Source organism: Natrix helvetica (assembly GCF_964273705.1).
Source record: "Natrix helvetica genome assembly, chromosome: Z".
Classification (NCBI taxonomy): domain Eukaryota; kingdom Metazoa; phylum Chordata; class Lepidosauria; order Squamata; family Natricidae; genus Natrix; species Natrix helvetica.
This window is the reverse complement of record NC_138554.1, coordinates 124,128,541-124,146,663: the sequence shown is the minus strand read 5'-3', so window position 1 is coordinate 124,146,663 and position 18,123 is coordinate 124,128,541. Positions and strand designations below refer to the sequence as shown.

The 18,123-nt window shown below is 38.8% G+C and overlaps 1 protein-coding gene across 1 annotated transcript in view; it reads right to left on the bottom strand.

Annotated features, from left to right (window-relative positions):
- CCNY (cyclin Y) overlaps nucleotides 1-18,123 on the bottom strand; it is a 123,184-nt gene that overhangs the window by 18,903 nt on the left and 86,158 nt on the right. The window contains exons 3-4 of the mRNA XM_081970151.1: nucleotides 9,608-9,642; nucleotides 605-705 (exon numbers count right to left, since the gene is read on the bottom strand). Of these exons, the coding sequence (XP_081826277.1) occupies nucleotides 605-705; nucleotides 9,608-9,642 (136 nt within the window). The remainder of the gene's footprint in view (nucleotides 1-604; nucleotides 706-9,607; nucleotides 9,643-18,123) is intronic.

Genomic DNA, 18,123 nt, shown 5'->3' with positions numbered 1-18,123 from the left:
GGTAAGGAAATGCCTCCTCTTCAATTCCCCCATTTAATTACGTCCCTGCCATCTCTGCCCTTCTGGTGGGCCTGCACTCCACTACTTCCGCCACTCTGCTATCCTCCAGTTGGGCGGCCATGCCTGTCCCATCTGACCTTCACCATCATCTTCCTCCACTGTTGACAATGTCCCTGGCTTTCACAAGGCAGCTGCTGGTCATGTCAGAAGCCATGGCTATCTTTGTCTAAGGCAGATGGAGAAGTTGTGGCGTTTAGGGTAGGCAAAAGAGCAGAGAGGAGAGTTGAAGAAGAAGAGTTGAAGTGCCCATGTGGCTGTTAATGTAGGTGGACTGCCAAATACCCAAATTTTGATTATGTGACTGTGGGCATGCCTCAATGGACATAACTCCATGTACTCTGTTATAAAGAACTATTCATTTGGCATTGTCATAATTTCATGTAGAACAATCCATATTAGTGTTCCATTTTCTAGAATGTTACTGCTGGAAACAATATTCAGAAACAATGCAAATCTCTGTGTGTGTGTGTGTGTGTGTGTGTGTGTGTGTGTGTGTGTAATCCCCCCCCCCCCCCCGGCAATGCAATGCTGCTGCCAGACCTACCATTTAATTGTATACTTGAGGTTGGGCTGACTGACTGTACTGTCATCCAGAAAAATAGTAGAACAGGAACTGTATTTCCTTCTCAGTTGACCAGGAGGATGCTAGGAAAAAAAAAAAAGCATATGAAAAAACAACCACAGTACCAGTCCCGTAATGCCAACGTCATTTCTTGCTAGGAAACAGTAATTCAGTAAATAGCTTCTCTGTCTCTAGCAGATGCCTTGATACGTTCAAGTCAACATAACCTGGCAAAAATCAAGATAGAATTACACAGTAGTCACAACTTTCTTTGCCCTTTGATCAGATCAAAAGATTATTTGCAATATTATCAGTCTATTCTTCAAAATGAAATAGTTGGATGGAGCCCCTGCATATGAAAGAAGCAAGATGTACATTTTTACATAACGGAGGATTTTTAATGGAGGATAAAACAAAAAATATACTATATGCTTTAATTTGGCTGATGAGAATCTGGAACTAATCCTTTTTAGTTTAACAGCACAACATTAACAGCACAACACAGGCTTCTGCCCTCAGATAAAAGAAAGGGACATAGAAAACAATCATAAATTTTCCCCCATCAACGTGATGCTAGCTTAACAGTGTTCGTCTTTATATATCCTATATTCAGAAGGTTAAAAAGATGTCATTGCACAAAAATATTCTGAACAAGATTTTAAGTTGCCTTTTTTGCCCTCTTACTCTAGCTATAACAGAGGTGTCAAACTCATGGCCAGCAGGCTGGATGCATCATACACAGGCCAGTTGTGGGTTTCCATTTTTTTTAGTACCAGTTCGCTCGTGCACATGCTCAGAAGCATCTGGGCAGAGCCTCCTGCCGCTGCCACTATCAGTCTATCCAATCCAGGCCGAACTGGCTGAAACCCACCTCTGACATAGGTCACAACCATCCCAGCTCTGGGAAGGGGAAAAACATTGCAATAAGTCACGTGACAGTAACATGACGCAGCTAAGTTTGACACCCGCAAAGTATAGTGACAAAAGACAGGAACAATGAGAGCTCTTATGACTTAAGTTCACAAACGCTAATGTAATTTGAGGCTTGGAATATTGTGTGTGAACTGAGTAATTGTCGTCTATGAACTATGGCTTAATGACATGCCACGTTGTGCAATTTGAACCAATTATGGCTTACTTTATCAGGCAGGAGTTTCAAACTCGCTGGGTCACGTTGTCATCACATGATGTACTGTGACTTTTTCCTCCTTTACTAAAACGGGGGTGGGAGTGGCCAGCCACTGACCGCAAGTTTGATGCCCCCTCCTAAAAGGCATGTTTAAGTCAATTTTAATGTGATGTGCCATCTTAACCATTATATGAAATTCAACCCATTATTTAGAGCACAGCTTTCTACTTTGCCAAACACAGAATCATAGGGAAGATGTTTTACTTCAACTCTGCTGAAGGCAGCATTCTCTAACCATAGCACGCAATCAGCTGCTGTACAACATTTGCTGGGAAACCTCCAGTGATGGGACTTCCATGACTCTTAAGAGATAGGATTAATACCGGTAATTTTCAGGTCCTCTTTATTTCATGTTTAGATCTTTTTCTTTTGGCAGCTGGAACACATTGCTGGCTCATGCTTAATTTGTACAATGTACCTGGGAGCCATGAGATTGAATAAAGATGGCTATTCTCTTGATTGCATGAGACGCTACGCAACGTCATCAACCTTCAACTTGCTTTTCCCCTTTCTAAAAATTGCTAAGAGTTAAAGAAATATAGAATATTGCTCCAAGTAGCCTTCAACTTGAAACAGTTCATTTAGTGACTGTTCACAGTTACAGCGACTCTGAAAACCTATGACCGTTTTTCACATTTATGACAATTATAAGGGTCATGTGATCAAAATTTGACTGTTTGGCAACTGACTCACATTTATGACAGTTGCAGTGTCCTGAGGTTATGTGATCACCTTTTGCGACCAAGCAGAGTCAATGGGGAAGCAGATTCACTTAACAACTGGTTTACTAATTTAGTAACTTAATAAATGTGGCAAGAAAAGTTGTAAAATGGCACAAAATTCACTTAACACATTTCTCACTTAGTAACATGAATTTTGGGCTCAATTGTGGTCATATGTTGAGGACTACCTGTACAGTCATAGAATAGTGTGAATATATTGCAATTATTTCCTACTACTAAAGATGGAAATGACTTCTGTTTCTCCATGTATTACTTATGAACATATCTCAAAGATATTCCTCCACAAAAGAATCTGATCCAATTTCATCAAAATAATAGTAACTGTAATAAAACACACAAAAGTTGAGACCATAAGCAGTTCATCTTATACTTAATTGAGCCAATGTTCTATTCAGATAGTCATCATTCTAAATAGTTTACTTTCCCTATTAATTTTGAGGCAAGGTTAAAATCGCCTCCAAAATACATAAGTGGCATTCAGCCAGTTCTGACAGGTTATGGGGAACTGGTAGCGGACATTTTGAGAAGTTTGGAGAACTGGCAAATAGGCTGCCCCCACCCCCACCCCGCTAACTCCCAGCTGATCTTCTTTTGTTGCCCTGAACAGAATGGAGCTGGCAAGCAGGTTAATAGAGTAGGAAGGGAATGGGAATTTTGCAGTATCCTTCCCCTGCCACACCCACAAAGCCACGCCCACAGAACCGGTAGTATAAAAAATTGAATCCCACCACTGGTCCCATATGGTATAGAATAGTCAGCACAGTATAGCTAGACTAGCACTGGAAAAATCCAGATTCTGGTCTATTCTCCTCCAGGGAAATTCACTGGGAAAATTTGGGTCAGCCTTTCTATTTTGCCTAATCTATTTCACCGGGTTTATGTGATATGGATAAATAAAAGGAGATTATTTAAGCTCTTGAAGAAAAGGTGGGAACCAATTGAATAAAAGATAAATAATAATAGTGTAATAATTCATCTCCTATCCCAGTGTTTCTCAAACTTGGCGACTTTAAGTCCTGTGGACTTCAACTCCCAGAATCCCCCAGCCAGCATAGCTGGCTGGGGAATTCTGGGAGTTGAAGTCCACAGGACTTAAAGTCGCCAAGTTTGAGAAACACTGTCCTATCCTAATATAAAAGCTGTTGACTCTGAAGATGGCATAAGTGTAGCCATATTTTATTATAGCCTTTGTGTTGTTTTTTTAAATCAGCTTTTAGGTTTGTAAGTAAAGGTGGGACACGGTGGCTCTGTGGCTAAGATGCTGAGCTTGTCAATCAGAAAGGTCGGCAGTTCAGCAGTTTGAATCCCTAGCGCCGCACAACGGAGTGAGCTCCCGTTACTTGTCCCAGCTTCTGTCAATCTAGCAGTTCGAAAGCATGTAAAAATGCAAGTAGAAAAAATAGGGACCACTTTGGTGGGAAGGTAACAGCGTTCTGTGCACCTTCGATGTTTAGTCATGCTGGCCACATGTCCATGGAGACATCTTTGGACAGTGCTGGCTCTTTGGCTTTGAAATGAAGATGAGCACCACCCCTAGAGTCTGGAATGACTAGCACACATGTTCAAGGTGAACCTTTACCTTCTAAGTAAATGAATTTAATAATACTTCAGGTTTTGCCATTTTCTAACTGTTGAAAGGGGGGTTGTAAAGATAAAGGGGAAATGTTGTGTCTAGGTGGCATTCCTTTCCTGTGGGAACAGAGAAAATACCTAAAGCTGGACGAAGGTGGAGTTTGGAGTCGCCAGACTGTTAGATTGAGGATTGATTGGAGATTGTGATGGGGGGGGGGGGGAGTTTCATATTTTTGCTTTTATTGGGTGCAATTCCAGATCCTGTCAAGAGTCAGAATTATACCAAGCCCTTGCCAATTTAATGTATACCTAATAAACAAACTTTGAAAAGAAGATGGATGCCTTGCATCTTATTTTTAGGGACATGTTACTAGGAGGTTTGACAGAAGCACTTGAAATTTTCTGATATGTAAACAGTAACAGTCAATCAATCTATATAGTGAGGAAATATTGTAGAATATAGTAGATTTCTATGGGTTCAATAATGCTCTTCCTGATAGCTATGCATAGGATTCCAATCTCAATCAATTGCAGTTCTTGCAAAAAGTTATGACTAACTTCTTAGGATTTAGTACGGAAATATTAATCTAGCCCCAATGTTAGAAGTAGTACTAATCCCACCCCAAAACCACATCAATGGAACCAATAAAAAGCTATTTTTCATTGGTTCTTGTAAATAAGGTTTCTTGGGACAGAGAAGACACAGTTTCCTAAATTTTCTGTGTCTGATGATCAGATCCTGACTGATAAAGATTTAGAACAGGAGGGTCACAAATGTAAACCTAGAGATGTCACTAAGGATTGCATTATTGTTGCTGGTAGAAAAACAGGATATAAATTTTTTAAAAAAGGAAATGATTGTAAATTTGATAATGGCAGCTAGATTAGTGATGGCTAAATATTGGGGACGAAATTGGGATATTCAAAGAAATGAGTGGTATAATGAAATTTGGAGTAAGGCAACAAATGATAAATTAATAGCAGAAATTAAACTTTAAAAGGGGATGATTAAAGTAAATAATTATAATGAAATATGGGGGGGATTATATAAAATCAGTGTTGATGGAAGCCAAAGAGAATAACCTACTCAAGAATATATGTTGTTTTGAAGGGTACAAGGGCACAATTGGGATATATTGTATATCTAAGAAATATAAAGGGGGGAAGGGTCTCCGGGTGTGTGTGTGTGTACTGTAGTATGTTGTTCCCCTTTTTCTTTTGTATTTCTTTTTGTGTTCAGTTGTATATTACTGTTTGTATTGTGTTAAAAAACACAGATACATCACATGACGTATTGTGACATTTTTCCCTTCGCTAAATCGGGGGTGGGCGTGACCAGAAAGTGACGCATCCGGCCCTCAGGCTGTGCGTTTGACACCCCTGATTTAGAAGAAGGTTACAGATACACCTTCCTGAAGACATATTATACAAAGACCTAGAGAAGGCTCTGAGCGTTGGAAAGATGGTTGGAAAGAGGGAAAGAGGAAGAATAGCAGCAAGCCAATACTGGTGGCACATAATTCATCCATCAATTAGCAAGAATTGGGTATGTCTAGTTTAATAAAAAGAAGGACTAGGGGTGATATGATAGCAGTCTCCCAATATCGAAGGGTCTGCCACAAAGAAGAGAGGGTCAAGCTATTCTCCAAAGCATCCGAAGGCAGGACAAGCAATGGATGGGAACTAATCAAGGATAGAACTAATTTAGAACTATGGAGAAATTTCCTGACAGATATAGAATAATTAATCAATGGAGCAACAGAAGCTGTGGGTGCTCCAACCCTGGAGGTTTTTAAGCAGAGACTGGACAACGATTTGTCTGAAATGGTATAGGGTTTTCTGTTTGATCGGGGGTTGGACTAGAAGACCTCCAAGGTCCCTTCCAACTCTGCTATTCTGTTCTGTTCACCCAGTTGCAAATCCCAATGGTGCTTTTTCCAAAAGGCAACTAGACTTCCTTTTTTTTTCTTTGCTTCTCATTCAAAAAACTTCTTCAGTTCTCTTGGATGAGAAGCAAAATGTTTTCAAAGAAAAAAACCCAAAAAAATCCAGTTGCCTTTTGTAAAAAGCACCTTTGGGACTACCACGACCTGGGTGATTGAGAATCTCCATAGATACCCAGCTGCAAGCTCTTCTGTTATCAGTGGAAAAAAAAAACTGCTTCTGACTGGATTTCAGGAAGTCTCCTAGAAAAAAACAAAGTCTCTTGTGTAAATAAATCAGAGGATAAATTCATTTCACATGGGAAATAGTTCAGCCGTTAAAATGCTGGTAACCTCTTCCCTTTGATCTCAATAAATCTTGCTTTAAAATGTGAGAATGTTACTTGAAAAAAGAATGGTTAAGATAAGCTGCCAAAAGACTTACGGCTGTGAATGAATCAAAATTTGGAAACGGAATCAAAGGAATGGGAAACGATTTCTTGTGGTTTTCAGGAGGAATGTTATATTCGCCCTACTTTCTCCTCCCAAATTTTTATTTTAACAGCACAGTTTAGCAAATACTGGGTTTAAAGTAAAATTAAGGCCTGTATAAAAGTTTTTTTTTAAATGACATAGTATTTTATCACTGGCACAATAGGTCTTCCCCCAGTCCCCACCCCCAACATATCTGAATCGTGCTAAAATTTGAGCACCTGTAATGCTTTTTACATTTCTTTCTAAAAGTAAGTATTTGAAAGAACAAGAAAAAGCAGGATTGGAATATAACAGCAGAACCAACTTGCTTTGTCTGCAACAGACTGCTGAAAGGAATGCTTCATCTGCAGCTCTTAAACCATGTGTGGGAGCCCTTGACCATGTACAAACCAAAAAGAGGAGATGCTTTCTTATTTTCAGCTGACACTAAAGAGCTTCACTGTAAACCTTAACACAAACTTAACACTAACAACCCCAAAATAATACCGGTTCTCTCCAGGTATATGGACCCTGTCTCATTCATTTTGCATCATATCCTGTGGACTGTAGCCCTCATTTTCTGGAACATGGTACTTGTAACCCCTATACTGTCAATCCTGCCTAAACGTTGATGGGAAATTATGGGTATTAAATTGACTGCAATTTGACTTGATTTCTATCCTGCCCTTTTCTATCGTAGCAGGCTGAACTCTCATACTTAGCACGCCCCCTAGCAGTTTTCCTCAGAACAGCAACCCGGGAAGTCACTGAAAGAGAGTGGCTGACCCCCCAAATCATCTAGTCGTTTTCCACAGCTGAAGTTGGACTTGAACCTGGGTCCCCCAATTCTGATTCAAAAACTGAGAAAGGATAGGGAAATAATATAAGAAGAGAATCATGCAATGCATTTTTAACATTAAATTATTTCAGACTCCATATCTCATAATTTTATTACCTCGATCACTTTTGACCAGCTGTTATGTGTTATTGAAGCTCAATGGTGTCAGCAAAACAAATCTCTTTTCCTGAGATTATTTTTGGGGATAATCACACAAGCCATTAATTTGGAAGGTCAATGTGTAACAGCTCCATATTAGAAAAGGATTGAGAATGATTATCTGCCATGGCAATGAAGGTCTTACTCAGGGCCAACCCAAGGCGATCCAAAGCTCAAGATTTCATTACCTTGACTATGAGCCCTGCTGACCATTGGCCAGCTGTTGTGTGCTATTGAAATTCAACGGTGTCAGCAAAACAAATTTTCCTATCCGGTTTTCCCAAGATAGTTTTGGGGACGATTACGCAGGGCATTAATGTCAACCCTGAAGCCATTTTGGAGTATCTTCAGGGCTGCCACAGCAAGGCTGGTTGGAGCTGTGGGAATTGGAGGGAGGAGTAGGGATAGCTGGGGACTTGTAGCCACAATAAAATTCTTTCTCCTGCGAACCAAGGACATTTTCACCAAGTGCTGGGAAGGCGTAGACTGAATCAACTGGAGTTGGGACTGAGACTTGATTGGACCATGTGATGGATTGGGGAAGAAGAACTTAGATTTTTAATTTGGGTGGGGAAAACCTCAGGATCTTCAGAGTCGGGTTTTCACCAGATGTGGCAATATGACATGCCTAATAAATTTGGATTTCGAGGAGCACCTTGGTCTCTGAGTTTTGATTGCTTTGAGTCTGTTACTTGAAACCCTGACAGTTAATTTGGAAGGTCAACATGCAACAGTTCCATAGAAGAAGGATCAAGAATAGTTAGTCATCATGGGAATGAAGACCTCACTCAGGGCCATCTTAAGGAGATTCAAACTTCCGGATATCGTTACCTTGACCCTGCAGCATAACCAGCTTTGACCAGCTGTTGTCTACTATTGAAGTTCAATAGTGTCAGCAAAACAAAATCTCCCCATCCGGTTTTCCTGAGATTATTTTGGGGACAATGCATCATGCAAGCTGTTATTTTGGAAGTCAGTATGCAACATTTCCATATTAGGAGAGGATTATAAATGGTTAGCTGCCACGCCAATGAAGGCCTTATTGAAATCAACCCCAAAAGATCCAAATCTCAAGATTTCATTACCTTGATCAAGTTGGGTGACCAGCTTTGGCCAGCTGTTGTGTACTATTGAAGTTCAATAGTGTCAGCAAAACAAATCTCTCTATTCAGTTTTTCTGAGATTGTTTTGGGGTTGATGTTAGCATCGCATAAGCTGATTATTTTGCAAGGTCAGCATGCAACGTTTCCATATTAGAAGAGGATCAGGAATGGTTAGCTGCCATGAAAATGAAGGCCAACCCAAGGAAAACTACTAACTGTAGAAAGAGAAAAACTCAATGTCTCAGGTGGAAAGATCTTTGGGATTGACACAATCCTGTTACCATGTTGGGATTTAATTAACATTTGGAATGTGGAAATGGTTCCGCTATGGGCACCAGAGATCCTGAATATTCTCATACTGGATATGGACCTACGGTTCCTTCATGGTCTGATAACCAACAGGCAAAAACGAATAAAAAAAATCCCCACCAGTAACAGAATACTTGTAAAGTATTATAGTGTATGCCATCCAACAAACATTGACTTAAATACAGGGGAGAAAAACAGAACCATGTAATTTTTTTAAGTATTTAAAACGGTTTGAAATTTACAGAGCATTATAACAAACTTACATCAATTAGCCCCTAAATTTTGACTACATTTGGAATGCATTAATGTCTCTTTGCATGCATCGAAGACCATGCAAATTCTGCTACCCTGCATTCTTGGTTGATATTCTGACAAGTAAGAGATTAAAGTCTATATTATATAACTGACCTAATCTACGTAATTGCTTCATATGTCATTTGAGTAATTATATAAATGACTTATATAACGATGATATAAAAAACTTTAGAATGACAGAAATAACATTAAATTTCAAATCACTTTGGAAGGAACAAGCTTTGTCCACTGTTTGCCTATGAAGATTTACGCATAATTTAGTTCATTTTATTCAAAGTCTACATAATGGAGGTTTGGAGATCAACGTGTTTTACTGTATATTTAAAACATGCTACTTAGCTAAAACATTTTTTCCACTTACATGGTTTATGTAGAGACTCTTCCGTTTTTCTCTCACTGTAAAAACACAAAATGTATGAGAGTTATATAATCTGAGTTCAATTAATTTTTGTGTTATCTATTGTTAAAAAAAGTTATGACCTTTGTAAAAGTAGATAACCAGAGAAGCATTTTCTAACTTTATGTTCATATTCACTCTTACAGAATGAATACACAATCGGGATGTGTAAATTTAAAAAAAAACTTACATTAACATGTTACTTTATAAAGGAAATGATTCTAATTTCATGATTTAGTTATTTAATTTCATTGAAACATTCATGGAAAAATATATTTTGATGCACTCAAATAGCGCAAAGTTATGAATCATGTTTTAAAATATTTTAAATGCTTAAAATATTTATAGTACATATAGAACTTCATTTTGGTTTTATGTGTTTCCTATCAGCCTAATTTAAAACATTTACTGTCTATAGAACTTGATCTTGATTTTAAACAACACTGTCTTATTTCAGAATTTAAGCATCAAATATAATATAGCTATATGTAATATTATCCACACTGTATATCGGACATGAATACAATCTAGCAAGTCCAGAGGTATTTCACGAGAAGAGTACTCCACTCCTCTACTCACAATAGAAATGCCACCAGGCTTGAAATTTTGGACTTGGACAATCTGGAACTGCACTGTCTGAGTCTGATCTAAGCGTAGTACAGGATTGTCTGCTACAATGTCTTACCTGTCAACACCTTCTTCAGTTTCAACCTCGATAATATGTAGGCAAACAATAGATACAAACTCAAGGTAAACCGCTGCAAACTCGATTGTAGAAAATGTGACTTCAGCAACAGAGTGGTCAATGCCTGGAATGCACTACCAGAGTCTATTATTACATCCTCAAACCCCCATAACTTTAACCTTAAAGGGGGCATCTGTAAGGGGGCATGCATAAGCGCACCAGTGTGCCTACTATCTCTGTCCTATTGTCCCCATTTATTCGTACCCATTTCTTGTGTTTATGTCCATGTTTATACTTATACCTGTTAACTCGTACATGTTTGACAAAGTAAACAAACAAACTTTTTAGATGCAGGCTTTTGATATCAAAATCAAAGAATAACTTCCATCCATATTACTTTAGGCACCCAGCTGCAATAATATTTCATTCCTTCATGCTCTTTGTCTTTCACCTGATTGGTAGTTTTGGAATGCTGACAGGCATTCAATGGCTAATGGAAGAGATGTCACATTACCCATTTTCTGAGTTTTTGCATTATTATTATTATTATTATTATTATTATTATTATTATTATTATTATTATTATTATTATTTATAGACCGCCCCCTCTCCCGGAAGGGACTCGGGGCGGTGTACAGTCACTAAAATACGTTATAAAATACATACAAAACAGTTAAATAATTAAATACGTAGGTGGAGGAGGTTGCAAGACTGTACATAGAATAATAAATATTAAATATAGTATATAGTATATTAAAAACTTTTTAAAACCCCAAACCCATATGCATGAGTTTCCTTTGAACCAAAATCTTCAGACAAATCTCACTTCTGATTGCTCACACAGTCTACACTGCCTTTAGAAAACTAACAAACCAACTGACCTTTCCTGAAAGTTTGGGTATTACCGTTACATGTGACCAGGTTACAATGAACTGCATATTGAAGAAACATCCAAAGGTGAATTCAAAAAAGGATAATTCTGGGGATTAGACTTCCAAGATAAGAAAATATTTCTATTCTTTGTGGAGCTGAACTCATTCAAATTTTGCAGTTAAAGAACCTCCTATCTTTGATATTGACACTGGATAGCCATATAGCATCTGTGGCAATGTTTCAGTATAAGATAAATCAAAAAGAGAAACCTGATTTTAATGTGTTATAAAATAGTAATCCCAAGGACGATTCAGCTCCCTTAACATAGTGCAGGTTGTTTATTTTTTGTAATCTAATTTTGAAATCTGGTTTAGGGTGAAGATGGTATCGTGCGCTCTCCTGGGGGTTCCTCATTACCTTGTGTGGAAATATCTTTATTATTTGCTAGTATTTCCAAATCTAAATTAAGTTGTTAACTATAGAACACAAAGCTACAAAAGGGGTTTGCAGGAACCAGGCCTTGTTATGTAAAATATGCATGCATGTTGGTGAGCCTCCAACCCAATAATTCTTAATTTCTGAATGCTCCAAATGGATTATGTACATGTGAATTCACAGATCGCTACTCAAAGTGTTACTGTTCCAGATAAGAACAGTAGTCCACATTTAGCGACCACAGTTGGGACCATTAGCTATGCCATTAAGCAAAGCAGTCACTAAGTGGGAAAACATGTGACTGCAACCATGCTTTCCTTTTCCCCAATCCCGCACTTTTTGGAATATTCATCCGAACACTGGAAAAGATGCTAGACTAATCAGTTTCAAATCTTCAGCTTCTTTCCCTCCTAATCACTGTCCTGCTGTTTGAATGCTCCCTTTGATAGTGGAATAATTAGCAAAAAGGAAATTAATTCATTGAAGGGGAAGGGATTACAGGCACACAACAGGAAAACATATCAGGAATACAGTGGCCCCAGCAAGAGCAGTATCACAAATTGCCCAGTGGTGTGCCTGATTACTCTTTTATAATCCCTTTCTCTCCAATCTGTTCACTCTGCAGGGAGGGAAGAATGGATTAGCACAAGAGAGATTGTCTATAGGGATTTCCCATCCTCCCACTTGTGTAAGAAATCTCTCTGTTTAGGGCATATTCCTTTAAATGTATATTTCATATCACACGCCTGCTTACTGTCTTGTAATGCCTTCCTCTCCAATCTCTCCACTCTGCAGAGGAGGGGATTAAGTAAAAAAACAACAAGGGGTGCCTATTGTAATGGCAAACATATGATTGAGGTTCCAATGGTGACATGAGTGGAGCCCCCAACTGGGCTTCCACTGGGCAGTGGTGATGTGGCCGATTAATCTTTTCAACCTGGAAGGTCTCGGTACTTCCATCATGACAACAACCACAACAGTACAGGATTATGGGTGCCAATTGTGATGGACTGTCACTACGGGTGAGGCAAAGTTCATAATGTGTACATTGGTCATAAAACTATTTCTTCAGCACTGTTGTAACTTCAAATGGTTGCTGAACAAGGCAGTCACTAAGCAAGGACTACTTATTTCATTCAGATACTACCTTTTTTTATTTTCCTTTCTATCTCTTAGTGTCACTGAACCTATTCACATTTCTGTCATTTAGATAATCATTTTTCCAATACTTTTTCAAGGTTTTGAACCAAAAGTCTTTATCTGCATTTGTCCCTTAATTCTTCAAATATAAAAACATTGATTTACCACTTATTATATGCAAAGCCCATGCTACTTCCCTGTGCAAACACATGTAATGAAAATTTCCTAATATTTTTAAAAAATGCTTACATGCCCTCAAATCCTAGAATACAAGAACACCAGACTAAAACATGCTTTTTGTTGAAACCGTTGCACCCACAACATTTAAACATAATGTAACCTAAAAGAATGTGGGACAATACATTAACATATAATTTTAATATAGCAGCGATTAATAAATGATGTCAGCTTGTTCTAATGGTTGAAGGCTAAAAACCATGATACTGTAAGCAGAAGCGAAAAACAAAATGGCGCCGCCATAGGCGCCACCTGGACAACCGGTTCAGGGGCATGGCAGGCCTGGGTCACCAGTTCCAGCAACCCAGGCCACCAAATCACCCAGGCTGGTAAGAACCCACCACTGACTGTAAGTCTTGCCTTAGGCATACAATCCAGCGAAGTGAGAAGTGATTCTTTCTCAACCCTAGAAGAAGTGAGTTTGGGCAATGGCAAAGCACTTCTAAAAAACTTTCCTGAGAAAACTGCAGGGTTTGTCTCGAAATCACTAGAAATAAAACCTGATTCAAAGATACATACATGTGTTTTATAGATGGCACCTGGCACCAACAAGGTTAGCTAAAATCTCAACAAATACCTCCCCAAAATGTTGGAAATGCGAATCGATACACGGAACATATTACCATTTATGGTGGACCTGTGAGGAGACTTAAAAATTTTGGAAAAAGATCAAAAATTGGCTGGAGGCAATAACGGAGGTTAAAAAAGAATGGAAACCTGAATTTTTTTTATTAGGAATAATGTCTGCGAAATACAAAAAAGAAATCCAGTATTTAATATTACATATAATTACGGCGGCAAGGATTGCTTTTGCCCAGAAATGGAAAAACAAACTAACTCCAAGCGAAGATGAAATAATAAGAAAGGTTATGGACTGTGCTGAAATAGACAAATTAACTAAAGAAATTCAGGGAAAAGAAGAATCAGAATTCTATCAGATATGGGATAAATGGTATAGGTGGATGGAGGAAAGAAACAAGAATCAATGAAGGAATATAACAAAACTCAAAAATAATAGTTATGAGTAAAATAAGAGAGTTAAGAATGGTGAAATCCAAATAAAATACAATAGAAGGGGAAATAATATAAGGTGAGCGGTATCAATTGATAATTGCTATTAAAAAGAACAGGAAGCTCTTGTTTCTATTGCATTGTGTAAATGTGTTGTACATCTAAGTTTTGTGTGTGTGTATTTTACATGTTTGTTAATAAAATTGAAAAATTGGAAAAAAAAACAAAGATACATACATGCATAAATCAATAAATTTGCATCATTACTAATTTTAAAAAAATCAGAACTGTTCATTAAAAACCAGAATGTACCATTCTGTTTGGTTAAAACATTCCCAACTCTGTCGCTCAATAAAATATTGGGTGCATCAAAAACATTTCCTTGCAGATGTCCAAAAAGCTAACAAGAATTAACTTCTCTTGTGTTGTCTTAAAAGTAGATGACACTCCCTCTTCTCCTAGTTAGCAAAATAGTCAACTTACAACAGTTTAGTTTAGTTGAATAGTTTAGTGACTATTCAAAGTTACAGTGGCACTGAAAAAAGTGACTTATGACCCTTTTTCACACTTATGAAAATTGCAGCATGGTCAACATGATCAACATTCAGACGTTTTCAACTGACTCCTATTTATGATAGTTGCAGTGTCCTGGAATCCCCTTTTGTGACGTTCTGACAAGCAAAGTCAATGGGGAATCCAGATTCACTTAACAACTGTGTCACTAACTTATCAACTGCAGTGATTCACTTAACAACTGTGGCAAAAAAGGTCATACACTGGGACAACATCCCACTTAACAAGTGACTCAATTGACAACAGAAATTTTGGGTTCAATTGTGGTCGTAAGTAAGGATTAGGACTACCTGTATTAGCGGAATTTTTAAGTGGTCGTAAATAAGGATTAGGACTACCTGTATTAGCGGAATTTTTAAGTTTCAAAGAAAAAAAATAGGAAAAGGGCTCTGAATTTTCTCCGCAGTAGCATGCAAAGGATTCAGTAGATCATTTACTATCCCAAAGGTGCTTTTTGCAAGAGGCAACTAGACTTCCTGGTTTTTCTTTGAAGACATTTCGTTTCTCATCCAAGAAGCTTCTTCAGCTCTGACTGGATGGTGGGAGAATGGAAGGATTTATACTCTATTCAGATAGCTGGCCATTTGCATTCTTCCAGACAGCTGGAGATTTGCTTTCTTGTAGTCCAGCTGTGTGTGTGTGTGTGTGTGTGTGTGTGTGTGTATGTATGTATGTATGTATATATATATATATACACATACACACACACACACACATGAATATATACTCTGCAAGGAGTATATATTCTTTCATTCCCCACCATCCAGTCAGAGTTGAAGACGTTTCTTGGATGAGAAGCAAAATGTCTTCAAAGAAAAACCAGAAAGTCCAGTTGCTTCCTGAAAAAAGCACCTTTGGAACAACCATGATTTGGATGACTGAGAATTTCCATAGATAAATCATGTACTACTTAACAATCCAGTTCAACATGGCTATGTTGGAGCACATTAAGAAGTGAGTTTTACAATTTAAAAGTAGTTTGAATTGTGTAGTATTCCTAGCATAGGAATTTAGGAGCCTGAAAGAATCAAGGATCAAGATTGTCCTCCACAGTATAATTCATTTCAATAAAAATTGAGAAATTATTTCATTTGATGACACAGGAGTAAACTACGGGACTATGGGACTGATCAAAACGTACGTTTCTAAATATTTCTTTCAAATCTTTTTCTATTACTACTTTGTCTTCTATCAAATTAAGCTATGCATTTTTATTATGTCTCACTACTGTTGATAGTTATAACCTTCTGGAGTTTCATGAACAATTTAATATTTTCATAGTATGCAAACTAATCCTGGCTAACCAGAAGTCATACAGAGAATATAACAATATTATGACACTAGAATAATGAGGACAGGGCAAGAACAGTCAACACAATAATCTTTAAAGAGACATTGGAATACTCTGTCATCGTAACTTCTAAGCTATGCTAATTTATTTGCTTGGACTGATATGAGCTTTATTTTGTCTCCACCTAGAGTGAGAATAATTTTATAGACACAGAGCCCTATCTAACTGGCTTCATAAGGCTAAACAAAGTGATGATGCTATAGACCTTCTCTTCAAATAGAAATTTTCTGACCCCAAGTGGTGCAACTAAATATATAAACCATACCGTAGAAATTCACAATGCAATAGTGACAATTCTTCATCAACACTGGAGATGTTAAGGGAAGTCTTTGGACTCCAGCCTGACCCCAGCATTTGGCCACGGGAGCTGAAATCACCACTGCCAATTTTATTTCTTGACTTATTTATTGGACTTCTGCAGCCCAAATCACAAAGATGCTGAACAGCATATAAAATTAATATAGTATTGATACCGTGTTTCCCTGTCAATAAGACAGGGTTGGCGTTATTTTCGGAGAGGTCTTATTATTTTTGAGGTGCAGGAGGTCTTTTAGTCTCAACCCGCGACCTGCGGATCAGCTAATCCAAAGAAGGCCAGAGGTTCTGTCTCTGTTTCTAGCACAGACTCACCAGCCCTAGCATCACTGGGCCTGCCTCTCTTTTTGCAGCCGCCACTAAGAGAAGGGGCGCGATAGCTAGGGTTTGCGGGAGCAGCCACTGCGAGGCCGTTCCGTGTGGATGGCAGGTGCATGTGGGCCACATGGGACATGTTCCCCCCTTCTCCCCCCCAGGAAATGGTGAGGATCAGCTGTGCATACGTTTAAATATTTTAGGGGAGGGCTTATTTTCAGGGGTGGGCTTATTTTAGTGCATGTGCTCAAAAGCCTAATTGGACTTATTATCCATGGAGGTCTTATTTTTGGGGAAACAGGGAAGTACAATATGTATTCTATACAGGTAATCCTTGACTTACTACATTTCATTTAATGTCTGTTCAAAGTTACAGTAGCACTGGAAAAAGTGACTTATGACCATTTTTCACACTATTGACCATTGCAGCAACTCTGTGGTCATGTGAGCTGATTCTTATTTATGATGGTTGCAGTGTCCTGGGGTCATGTGATCATCTTTTGCAAGCTTCCGACAAGCAACGTCAATGGGGAAGCCAGATTTACTTAACAAACATGTTACTCACTTAACAACTGCAATGATTCACTTAACAACTGTGGCAAGAAAGGTTGTAAAATGGGGCATAACTCAGACATTTTGCACTCAATTGCGGTTGTAAGTTGAGGATTACCTGTATATGTTTCCAACTTTTCTGTCCCAACATTTGAAACTTTGAGATGAGAAAGTTGATGCAGCAGACTCAACGGCATGACACTGAGTATCACTGCTATTCCTCATCATACTCTCGCTCCGTATGAAGGAGTTAAAGGTAATCAGGAGTTCTGGAGATTTGCAACCTTTTGGAAAAGTATCTGCAACCAATATGTTATGATCCAGGGTTGGCGCACAAACAACTCATGCTTGGCGGAAGCTTGACAACTTTTATCCAATCATCATCCCCTACCACCCCCACAAACCAGCAATTCCCAGTCCGTTCTCCAAGACCTCTGCCCCCAGGTTACCCTTACAGTCCAAGAGTAAGGCTCAAACCCACGCCCCCGCATACACTCCGTGCAACTTCCCAGCAATGAAAACCCACAGGAGCAGCACCGCTCCAGAGGGCAAGACAGGCTCTCAAACTTGGCAAAGTCATGATGAATGTCAGAGCAAAGGATCAAACCTCACTCCACACCAGCAAGGATTCTGGAGCAACATTCTTCTTGGAGCCGTGGAGGGTGTTGCTGCAAAATAGACTTGTTCCCGACAAAAACCCTTTCCCAAGGTGTCTTCTTAAATGTTACTTTCCAGGTGATCCTTGGGAGGAAGGGCGCGTTCCAGAGGTGGTATTCAGCTGGTTAGGACCAGTTTGCCCAAACCAATAGTGGAAATCGCGTGTGGGCTCACCTACATGCCCCGGTTCTATGCCGTGCTATTTAGGTATGTTTTTGAGGCCGAGTGCATGCATGGAAGGCACACACGCAAGCATGGCGCATGCACGGAAGGTGCCCACGCACCCAGTGAAAAGGTGTTAACAAAATGTGCAACCCACCACTGGCGCCCTCCTCC